At 43.4% G+C, this 12426-nt stretch overlaps 1 protein-coding gene across 1 annotated transcript; it reads left to right on the forward strand.

The window, feature by feature from the left end:
• Window positions 1-2224: 2224 nt before the first annotated feature.
• LOC125015522 (transcription factor 12-like) lies at window positions 2225-12251 on the forward strand. Its single transcript, XM_047597467.1, has 13 exons — window positions 2225-2433; window positions 4672-4771; window positions 5227-5369; window positions 5464-5578; window positions 5663-5733; window positions 6107-6203; window positions 6297-6370; window positions 7065-7241; window positions 8000-8117; window positions 8222-8375; window positions 9794-10023; window positions 10877-11064; window positions 11159-12251. The coding sequence occupies exons 1-12, from the start codon at window positions 2365-2367 to the stop codon at window positions 11017-11019; spliced, it is 1491 nt and encodes a 496-aa protein (XP_047453423.1). The 5' UTR covers window positions 2225-2364; the 3' UTR covers window positions 11020-11064; window positions 11159-12251.
• The last annotated feature ends 175 nt before the right edge of the window (window positions 12252-12426 follow it).

A 12426-nucleotide genomic window follows, 5' to 3' on the forward strand; every position in this document is an offset into this window, starting at 1 on the left:
GATGAGCAATATGCCAACACTTGAAATGTGTGTTGCAGGCGTAGCGCACACCACATCTTACAATAAAAGGACAACCGCTCAAAACACAAAGAGGCACATGTTTTCGGAATTTAATTAGCTTTTGTGCCCCTCGCTGACACACACTCTGCAAAACCCGAATCTAATAACTGATTGCAGTGGTGGCCTGAATTATTTCCCTGCACGTGAAAGTCATTTTATTCTGAGCACGGCTCCTTATTCGTTTCTCCTCCATCCCCTTCAGTTGCTCTTTTTTTGGCCTCTTAATGACCAACAACATATCAGGGGGCCATCAGGAGTGACATTCTTCATTGTAGAGCTTCATAACCAATGACATTTCAACCATGGGAAAATAAAGATATGCAAATCGGAACTCATTAACATTTGCATTACCTGTTTGAATAATCGCACTTCTGACAAGACTGCAATTAACTAAGATTGATGCAAAGTTCAGGGTTAGGGGACTGTATATATTTGCTCTTGGATCATTTCCCCAAGATTTGTGTGTATGCGTTAGCCACACTTGGTGTGTCAGATAGGAGGTCTGATCTCTGTCAGAGGAAAAGGTCATTCAGTAGCCACCAGTGTGGCTGGATTATTTGTAAAATAATATATAGAAAAAAAAGATCAGAATTTTCTTTTGAATTTTTATCGAAGTCTGAGAGTGTTTTCTTTTCTATTTTATTTTTTTTCTTAAATATATTTGGCTTTGTGCTAAATGTAAAAGTCCATAAATGATGGTTCGTGAAGATGTGACTGACCTGCTAACCTAGTTAACACCAGCGCGAATAGTCAGGATTAGACTCTGACTCTAAGGAAGCAGAGCTCAGCTCACCTTCAGACGGCCCGAAACGAGCTGACGATGAAGTGTTTTTCTGCTCTCAGATCAGTTTCTTCAGTGAACCGTCGTCCCCTAAGTATCAACCTGATGCTTCAAAAACGGTTTTATTTTTTGATAGACATAGTCAGTTCTTAAAAAAAAAGAAAGAAAAAAAAGAAAAAAATGTCAACATTACAGAGTATGTGTTGATTATTTTTCGACTGCACTAAACGTGCTCCAAACGTCAGTGGCCACATGGGCAGCCCACGGTGCAGATTTCTTTAAATATTTAAATAGAAATACATGTAACTCAGAGTTTCCAGGGTGACTTTGGCAGCATTAACGGCTCCAATTTAAACACTGGAGAGTTTGTAAGACAACTTGTTAAAGATAAAGACTTTGCTGCTGGCTCAGTGGGTATTATTTGATTGGATTCTTGTGAGGTCTCTGTAGGACTACGTGTGTTGCCAGGACAGTGTGCCGTTCTGCGCATCAAGTTAACTGTATTGCCTTTTTATTCATATTTTTTACTACCTGATGAATTACTCTCCATACAGACATAGACTGTACTCTTCATATCTCATCTATATGATCTTCTGAATGTGCATAGTTCAGAGACTTTCCAGACGTTACAACCGTTTATTTGCACTCTTTTTTCTTGTAAAGATCAGCTGTAGGGCAGCAGACAGTGGCTTTGACCTCAAACAGGAAGTCTGACTGTTTAGTGTTACACGTTAGAAGATCACCCAGACAGGCTACAGTATAAATAACCTTTAACCCAGCCGCTGGACTGGCCCACCACGCCACACGTGCTTACAAATTAAGACTAGGTTCTATTTGTAAATGTAGGTCAGACAAGGGTGTGGTATTCTCTGTTTACTGGAAACCTCTACCTGTCTAACAGGAGATTATCTCGGTGCCGTCATCACCGCTCTCTGGTCCTGAGGAGGGATTTCTGGCTTTGCTTGTGTACGACTCTACGCTCACAGAGGAAGATACAGGAGCAGGACTACTACTCCTAATAATAATAAAAATAATAAAAAAATTAAAATAAAATAAAATAAAGTGCTTAACTACACTACTGCTGACTTTATTTAGTTTAGTGTGGTCAGGCTCATTCACGAGAAGGGAATTCCCTGATTATTATTAAGCTTAAGTTATTTTTCTGATGTTTTTTTTGCCTCATTAAGAGTCAGGATAATAAACTGTAAAAACTGCAGTTTTACTGTGTTTATTTCTCTCTCTACAAAAAAGAAAAAAGAAAAAGGACGCTCATGTTTTTTATGTCCACTGTTGTGCTACAGCAATAGCGTCAGCCCTCCCTCGGCCACCCCTCTCTGCCGCCTGAAATGGTCCTGCCCTGATTTGCATAAGTTGTCTGCGGGTAGCTGCATGACCAGCAGGGGTAGGTTTAGGAGAAGGAGTGCATGTGGACTATATACACATGAGTAGAGACACGGACTGAGAAGCTGCGTTTGGACTGTTTCTTGCGAGCTTGGAGTCCTGCGCTGAAACCAGACAGAGTTATGTACTGTGCTCATCCTGTCTCTGGCACAGGCAACAACTCTCTGATGTACTGCTACAACATGAAACCAGTGAGTACATTTCTGATTTCTGTCACATCTCCAGAGCTACTGTCAGTGTGTTTCATGATGATGATGCTGTTGCACGCTGCATGTGTCCTCTCAGGTGTTATATTTGTGTGTTCACTGTTTTGTCTGTTTTGAACAGACGTGATTTTGCAAACTGGCATCAGCGTGAAAAGAAAATATTCATCTATGTGCAACTTGTGTAAAAGTTAACGGTGTTCCCACTTAACATCTAACCTCTCATTTGGAAATACTTTCTGTGAGACCCTGAAGGGACATTTGACAGCGTACAATGTTGTTTCGTGTGTGTCAGTGAGAAACAGCTTTGTGTCGTAAAGGTGTCAGTCCCTGGAAGAGCTGTGTGCTGTGTGGTGTGAAGCTTATTGTTGAACTTCAGAAGTTGCACCTTAGGGGAGTTAATGCAAGAAGCAGCAGTTTCTTTGACACAGTTAAAGGTTAAATATCTAATCTGAGTGTTTGTTTGCAGCATTTCTAATGAATATACATAAGTCTGACTTTAACAAAAAACAAATCTCAATCACACAACTCCCCCGTAAATAAGGTTTTCATTCAGTTATTTAATGCTGTGACATCTTAATTAACTTCTGGTTTCTAGGCTGAAAACGCTCCTGTTTCCATGCAGCAGCGTTCCTGGTTGCTTCCTGTTTGCTGAGTACCATGTAGTTGAGCCTGGCAGCAGAAAACATCTTGACATGAAGCAGATTGCTGCTATTTCTATTTGATTTAACCCCGCTATGTTGGAGCAGTCCCTCCACCACTGCAGCCATTATCAAAGGCAGCTTTGATCTCTGTGAGACTAACCATATCCAGACATCGTGGATCACAGAGGCAGAAAATTGGTTGCATGTGGCTGGAGTTGGCCATGGCGGAGCACAGCATAGGCCCTGAATAGCAAGTTGATATTTCGCTCATCTAGCATCATAATCCTGTGTGCATTTACAATGGAGGGGGGGAGGGAGGGGGAGAGATTATATGGCTGTTTGTTTCTTTTTGCAGAACTTTGCGCGCGGTTTTAGATTAAAAACGCTTCTTCGGCCGACAGATTGCCTTCGAGGACACTTCATCTTCGACGTCATCTTTTAAAGTGAATATTAATTTATAGCGTTTAAGTTCCTTCCGACTTAACTGCTGAAAAAAAGAAAAAAAAAAGAAAAAAAAACAGTCTTTCATCATTTGTGATTCAATGATTGATGGTTCCTAAATCAATGCTATGCTAAAAGAAGGTGCCATGGTGACGGCCCCTCTCCGGCGGGGGCCAGAGAGGGCGTGCAGGGGCGGGGGTGTGACCATTATTAACGGGTCGCCTGCTATGCTGATGGTAAGGAGGACAATTGGCTTTATCCTCTGCCATATGCTGCCCATGGCGGCTCAGACGGGCCCAGTGTCGACAGGGGCTCCTCTGTTTGGCCTAGCCCACAATCACCATGGGACTCATGCCAGCCAGGGTCACGGCTGCGTGTGTGTGCGCGCGCTCAAAATGCGTGTGCCTTTGTGTGTGTGTGAGCCGCTGAGTGTGCTTGCACAAGCATACTCAAGAGAGTCTTTAATAGCCTGCTTTACAGAACTTGTCGTCCGGGTAACTGACACCCCATTGATGCTGCGCAGGGAGGTTTATTTTCATTTCCTGGGGCACATCAAAGCAATCGAGAGAGGTGCAGGTGCAGCCCAGACCTCTTGGTGTGTTTGAGTGAGTGAGCATGTGTTAGTGTGTTTTGTGTGCATATGTGCAGATTGTGGCGCCGCACTTTGCAATTAAAAAAAAAAAGAAAAAAAAAGAACATAAATACATAAGCTGAATAAGGAAGGTACCTTTAGTCTAGATTAGTTTGCTGTTTTGCTCCACACAGGTTGCGAGCCTGCTCTCTGTCTGGTTTCTTTCCGAGTCGAGAGAAGGCTAGGAATTTAATTTTATCTCAGGGGGGGAATTGCATCCCAGTCTTCTGAAGCTAGCCGAACCTGATCATGATTAGGGCAGGGATTTCTCATGGTGAATGGTTCCTAAATCCGGATGAGGAGGTGCATGGATCTGCAGCTTATGGATTATCGCAATAGCTCTAAGTGTGCATCAGCTCTCTGCTTTGTTTTCATAATACTGTTGCTTCAGCCCGCGCTCACGCTATTCACGCGGACACGCAGAAAACTAGTGTTTTTGCACATAGCCTCCGTGTTCAGAGTTGCTTTCCCAGCTTAGATGTCTCTCATTTGCTTATTTATCTCTTTCAGGTCTATGGGCAGTCGCCCGGTACTGCCAACATCAACCAGAACTCATCCTCACATCCGTCAGCCAAGGCCCACAACAATGTGTTCGCAAGCACGTTCTTTGGTGAGCTCAGACTGAAATGTTTATCGTCCACGGAACAAGTGCAATGCGTTACGTTCGAGTGAACTTTACCGATGCTTTTCAGGGACGCTCTGTTGTCCTTTACTTACTGACAAAGTTCCAGGTTCAACTTGTTATGTCATCTGTGAAATCATCTCAGATGCTAATTAAGAAATGAGATTAACAGTGACATAAAATAAAACTGTAAACCAGACAGACATATCTGTTACGCTGATGTCAGTCCATTAAGTGGTTAAATGATGCAGTGCAGAAAATCAGTGTAAAAACAAATGACATTTAAAATAGAGTTTCCTCCCGCACTTGTGTTAATCAGCATTGTCCGGCTAATTCAGGTGATCGGCCGTTTGACTAGAGCTCCGTGACTTGTCTGGCTGTTTGAGATGCTGTCCCAGCGCAGGCCGTAACATATTCTCATTCATTTTTTTTTTTTTTTTTAGAGGGGATGAGCAATTCACCTGACATCTGGAACGCTGTAAACGGGCTGAACCAGCAGGGCTATGAAGCTGCACTGGGAGCAGCCACGACCCACCAGACGCAGTCAGGGAGCTACAGCGGCCTGCAACCGACGCACAGTCACCTGGTGAGTCTTACCTCCGCGGCCTCGGATGATGCCGGCAGCCAAGAGCTTTAACCTCCTGTGGTTTTTTTAACTGTGCGCTCGTCCTGCTGTCCAGGACTACTCTCCACACTCGGTGATGGCCGCGGACATGAACAGGGGTCTGCCGCCCATGTCCAGTTTTCATCGCAACAATCCAGCTCCGTCGATCAACACCTCAGAGAACTCCACAGGTGAGGAAATTAAGCTGGCGACTTTGTCTGATTTGACTGCTCTTTATTCTTCTGTTTTCTGAGTTTTTTTTTTTTTTTATTCAGTCTCAGGAAGCCGGGGAAACGTGTCAGGGCCGTCACAGACAGGCGATACCCTGGGCAAAGCTCTGGCGTCTGTAAGTATGCACCACCTCAATCCCATTAGACCAGCTCATCTACTCCCTGTGTTCAAACAGTCAGGCCACAAGCATAAATCCAGGCCCTGAGAGCCCCAGTGGTATAATGCAAAACTTCCTTCCTGCCAGTGAAGGGTCAGTGCGTATTAAAGAAGGCCTCGTGCTGCAGGACTTTTTATTGGCTGCTGAATAGTAAAATGACCAGAATTGATGAGTTTAGCTCAGGTTACGAGCCTCCGCCAACGGTCGTGGCAGCAGCTGTAAAAACCCAACACAGAAATGACAAGTTGTGCTTTTAAAATGATCCATGCCCTCATCTCACTGCCCCCCCTTCCTTCTCCCTCCCCCCCTCTCCCTTTGTGTCGGCTGTCAGATTTACTCCCCCGATCACACCAGCAGCAGCTTCCCCTCCAGCTCATCCACGCCGGTGAGGTCTCCGTCTCCGCTGCAGAATGCAGCCGAACCTGCAGGTACACTTGGAGTATAGCATCAGCTGCGCGAGGGACATTTAATCTGCGCTCCGTGGCTTCCGACTAACTTACATTTCGTTTCGTTTGGTGCAGGTACCAACATGTGGCCCCGCAGTTCAGTGCAGGCGCCGGTCTCCCCACATTATGAGTCCTCACTCATATCTATGGTAAAGAACTGATGTGACATCACCTCCCTCAACACATTAATTATTGCCTAATATTCAAATAATAGAAATATTATTGTTAAACTCAATCCAGGAGGGCACTGTAGCAAATGTAGTAATACCTCAAAGTATTCAATATTAAATTATCTAACATGTGCATGCCTTATAATGTGTATTTAAACAAATATTAAATTTAATCTTTACACACCTGGAACAATTTAGATCATTTTCAAACTAATATAATATCTTTATATAACATAATACTTATTTTTATCGATTAGAGGAGAGTAGCTAAGCAACGAAGATGTACACGAGACAAATGACAGAGAACTGGAAATACTACAGCTACTAAAGAAATGATAGAAATATTAGATGTATGTGATATATTTCCACATCTAGGGAAACATCCTTATCTGCTATATTGACAAGAGCCAGGTGAGGAGATTAATGCCATGTGTGGCTCCAGACAGCAGCCGGTTAGCACAGCTAGCATGAAGAGAAAAAGAGGTGTGTTTGTTTAATCCATATACAGAAGACTGTTTGGTTGGAGTCATGAGGTGGAGACTAATTTACAGACATATTTTTTGACTTACAGACATCAGAGGAGGCTCATTTTAAATTCTTATATTAATACATGTGTGTCTTAATTAAACCCAATAGATGATGGTGTCAAAGCAGTATTTTTTTTTTTTTCCAGTCCCAGGTGGAGGACCGCCTGGACCGCCTGGACGACGTAATCCACGTCCTGAGGAACCACGCCGTGGGCCCCACGGCCGGTCTGCCCACTGACATCCAAGGCCTCCTGAACCAGACCCAGCACGGCCACCCGGGCTCCGCCGGCGCTCTCCCGCTCTCTTGTCACACTCCGGCCATGGTGAACGACCATTACTCTGAAGTATTTAAAGAATGTCAGGGCAGCGTTCATGGAAATTCCATGTTGTGTGCGTGTCTGCTGGTATTCCGTTTCAGGAATTTTCCACCCGCCCGGTCTGCATGTTTCCCCCGCGTAAAGGTTGTTGTCCTTGAAATCGGAAACTGAGCACAATGGGAGGGCGCTGGGATGTGTCGTCCTTGGGTGGAAAGCTCCGGCGTGTTCCACTGTGGGGGTGATGAGGGACGGCTTGCGTGGTGCACTCCCATTCCAGCATGTTTCCCTTTTAGCAGACCGGGGGATTTGAACCCAGCTGGAGTGGAAGTATATGCGGGGGAATCGGGGTTTTCTAGTCTAATCCTTCGGGGGAGTATTAAATTCTCTCACTTTTTTATTTTTTTTATTTGTTTTTTTTTCCCCAAATGATGTGTTAGTTCCAAGTGATTCATTCCTGGAGAGAATTAGGAGTATGTTTAGGGAGTATATAGTAGTTTTAAGAGAAGGATTAAGATTGTCTGAGATTAAATTAAATCTGTAGAGCGAGAGATCTACTCCGGGTTGCTTTGGAAATGAGAGGGCAGATGTTGGTTTTGGGACTCATTTGATCCTGGAGTTGGATATTCTATGAGACTGAGTGTCTTAGGAAGATTAATGGAGCCAAACGATTGCTCAACATTTACAGGAACTCATCCGTGGACTTTTGTACACATGAATTTTCTGCCCACATCTCATGTGTTTTTGTTTGTCCGTTTGTCGCCAAGGTGGAAGCTGTGAACATGAACAACAACCACTCAGCCTTCCAGAGCCGCACACAGAACGGCCACCCGTACCCAGTCAGACAGAGGACCACGCTCCAGCCAGTTCAAGGAGGAAGCAGAGGTGAACTTTCTACTTATTTATCATGTATTTCACCTCCTCTATCTTTTTTTTTAACTGCAAGGCTTTTTTTTTTTTTTAAACATTTTTTTTGTGATCTCCCACAGGTGGTCTAGGAGTTCAGGGTAATCTGGAGCTTAAGATGGAAAGCGGGGAGCGGGAAGAGATGATGCACACCAATCACGGCCACAGTTCAGACAGCCCGAGATCGGACGAGGAGAGCGAGCACAAAACACATGGAGAAAACAGCTCGAGAAACAGGTAAACACAGAAAAACATGCGCTTCATGTTAAAGAAAACCTGCCCCAGATCGGACTGACCTGATTGTTCGGAGGCTTTGTGGGGAGACGGCTGCGTAGGGCGTGATTGATAATCGTCCGTGAAAATATAAAAGACGCAGGATAAAAGAGTGAATCGGGGCTCACTAATAGCGCAAAATAAACAATAATTAGATTTCTCTTACCGTTGCTTTCCAACGCTATTACGCATCAGACATCAAAATGAAAGTCCCTCTCTAAAAAAAACAGAAGAACAGCCTCCTTGCCATTCGATTTCTCTAATTTAAAATACTGTCAGACCTCCTGCTGTGAAGGACAGCTGTGTCTGGGCAAGCCTATTTAGCTCGCCCTCATATTTCTTCTTCATGTAGCATGAAGTTGCAGTGAATTAAAGGAGGATAAAAGACGACTAAGAACAGCTGCCAGGACACGCACTTCACGATAAAGACATCAATGATGGAAAGGTATATCTTAGTCATGTGGTTATACAAATAATAATAAAAAAATCCTCATTTAACAATAATGAACCAGTGTAAATCTATATAGTGTCCTACCAAGAGAAAAAGAGAAAAATACAGCCCAGCCTGAGCTTCACCACGCTTGTGTGTCATGTCATTTGATTGATGGGCTAATTATTTTTCACCATTAATCATTCAACCAATACAAGACCAGTGCTCAGAGGCCAGAGTGATGTGACTGATACAAACAAAAAAATAAGACATTAATCTGAGGAACAGAAAACTATCACATTATTAATTCTCTGATTCACACATAAAAGTGTATTTGTGCCATCGAACGTGACACAAATGATTTTTTTTCCGCTTAATCAAGTCACTGGAAACATATGAAGTCTGTCCTTGTCTAAAACCCTACTGTATATCCTGAAAATCTCTCAGATTAAAGAGCATGTCCTGGTGTCTCTGCTCTCCGAGGTTACTTCAGGCCAAACCTCTTTGTGGCATCAGCTCTGAAGTCTGAGTGCATGTTTTCTTTTTATTTAGATCTGTAATCTAGTTGAGTGAAATCAATACTGACATATGTGGATGACCTCCAGCAACAAATTTCTATTTTTTTTTTTTTTATCGAAACCAAATGATAAAAGAATGGAAATTAAAAAAAAAGGGGGGAAACTGCTCAGATGCGACTGTAAGAGCGACCGAGGGACAGATGTCCTAAAAAAGTCTAGTTTTAAACGCAACAGCACCAATGGATTTATTGTTAAATATAAATGTGTGTCTGATTACATGCTGACAAACCTTTTTCTCAGAGCAGCAGAGCGCGAAAAACATGTTCTTGGCTCAGCGGCCAGCAGAGGGCAGAAAATTCCAGATTATAACTTTCACACAGTTTCAACATCAGTTTTGACAACACACGTGTGTGTGCTCCTTCACCTTGTTGCAGCATCCACGAGGATGAGGACCTGAGCCCGGAGCAGAAGGCTGAGCGCGAGCGTGAGAGGAGGATGGCCAACAACGCCCGAGAACGGCTGCGCGTGCGGGACATCAACGAGGCCTTCAAGGAGCTGGGCCACATGTGTCAACTGCACCTGAAGAGCGAGAAGCCGCAGACCAAGCTGCTGGTGCTGCACCAGGCCGTGGCGGTGATCCTCAGCCTGGAGCAACAAGTCAGAGGTGAGACGTCTGGGTCGCACGGTGGGTCGCACAGGAAGGAGCAGGAGGGATCCTGGTGATAAAAGGGAGGCACATTATGTTTAAATTATGCAAACAGGCTTTTGGAATTTATCCAGCAAAAAAATTCTCAGTCTCAGACTTAACTTGCACGTGATTTTTGTTTTATTTTTGTTGAATTTAACCATGCATCAACCTGTTTCTTCTGACCACATGGGGGTAGCACAGTACGTTAAAAAACAATCTGCTGGAAAACAGTCGTCCATGCTTCTGCAGTTAACAGACAATGAGCAACATTAGTGTTCATATTGAGGCCCTGTTTATGACCCCCTGATGGAGGTAAATCACAATTCAACCTCACTCTGGCTCTGGTTTTGGTCTCCACCAACTCCAGAGGGAGGTATCTGGCAATTTAGCTGCTTGATGCCCCGCTCCGTTCACAAACCTGTTACAAACCTTGTCTGCCTGCTGCTCTGGCGGTGTTGAACACTGCCTTTTTCGTGTGTTTGTTTTTATATTTTTTACATTCTCATATTTTATTCTTTAGTCCACCCATATGTGCACTGTCTGCTGAATGTCTCTGATGCTTTTAACAAGGAGAATTTCCCCGTTGTGGGATGAACAAAGGCATATCTCATCTTATCCTAAAACCAAATCAAGCCAAAAGACTCTAAAACGCACCATGCTACGTTAATAAATAAATCACTACATGTGACACTTTCTAATGCATGCAGTCATTTTAACCAACCATTTCAATCCCCTATGAGCGGGTGTTTCCCAAAACGTCTGTATTTACACATGCCACAGGCTTTATTATTTATTCAAATGCTAACCTGTTATTTGTTGAATCCCACAGAGAGAAACCTGAACCCGAAGGCGGCGTGTCTGCGGAGGAGAGAGGAAGAGAAGGCGTCCGCGGTCATGACAGATCCGCAGTCCATGCATCTGGCTTTTCATCCCAGCATGACCGACCAGGCAAACCCCATGGGCCACCTCTGAGGACCTGACACTGACTGCACCAAGTCAACCATCAAGTATTTAAAAGTAAAAATAATAACAATAATAATAATCATTTATGATATTCATGTGAAAGACTTTTGTTCATAATTTTTAATGCTTCCGTGGTGTTTTCCTCCAGATGCTGAATGAAGAACATCCTCGGAGCGTTCAGCTGTTTGGGATGTCCAACCGTCTCTCTCGTGAATTCGGACCGGAGCGGAGAGGCCGCCGCGGCCTCCGACTAGAACGCGCGATGCAGTCGAACAATCATCTATCTCCTCACTTCCCAGACGGACTTTTAACTTTGTGCCTGAACTTAACACGTAACAGACAAATGCATTGTAATCTGCAGATGTTTTGTACATATTTTGTATATTTATTGATTACCTTTCTGTTGGAGTATACCTGACCGGGTGAAACACGGTGGAGCGTAGACACAGACAACGGTGTCATCATGCAGTCTGATTTTTGGCAAAGCCAGACATGTTTCCATGACTTTTACAGTGTATCACTATTTACAATGTGCACTCGTGTTTTCAGCGGCTCTCAGAGGACTGACATTCCCACGTTTGTGTGTTCAGACATCGGATTTCATTTTTCCTGTGGTGTGTGTGTGTCTGTGTGTTTGTGTGTGTGAGAGAGAGAGAGAGAGTGTGTGTGAATATTGCAGGGGTTTGACCATTCTGTGAATGAACAGATCTCCAAGAATGTTCTCTGACATGTGGGCATCATCAAATTTCCATGAACCATACGTTTGTGTTATTGCACTGTCAACAGGATTACACGAAACACAGGTGGACAGAATCCCTCTTCCCCCTCAGTGTTTTCATTGCTCTTCAGATGTAGCCAAACAAGCTCTGTGCATGTTTGAGAGTTTTTAATAGAACATTTCATTTGTTTTCTAAGTTATGTAACTTATATTTTATACAAATATTGTGACTTTAATAATGTTTGCTTTTAACTTTACACCAGAAGACATTTTTTGTTTTTTGTTTTTGTGCAGTTTGCTAGACGTAGTCACATTTCATGCTCCGAGCAATACAGTGTTACCCAGTTATTAACGTCTTGTTTGCTTATCACACTGCTGAACAGATAATAACAATAATAATAAATGACTAAAATAATCTGAAATACTCTTATCATAATGTGTACAGTATGTGTACAGTTTGAAGTAGCCTACAGGCATGTGTCAAAATAATAATGTAGCAATAAATGTCTTTTTTTTTCAAATAGTTGTGAGTCTTTGTGTCCTTCAGATGCTTTAAACACACACACACACACACACACACACACACACACACACATCTGGTGCAGCTTCAGAACAGTGAAGTGAAAATGATCAGCGCATGTCAAAGTTTAAGGTTTAAATGGTAACACGTGTTGGATTTTGACAGTAATATGAGAACT

The sequence above is a fragment of the Mugil cephalus genome, chromosome 10, assembly GCF_022458985.1.
Source record: "Mugil cephalus isolate CIBA_MC_2020 chromosome 10, CIBA_Mcephalus_1.1, whole genome shotgun sequence".
In the NCBI taxonomy this organism is placed as follows: Eukaryota; Metazoa; Chordata; class Actinopteri; order Mugiliformes; family Mugilidae; genus Mugil; species Mugil cephalus.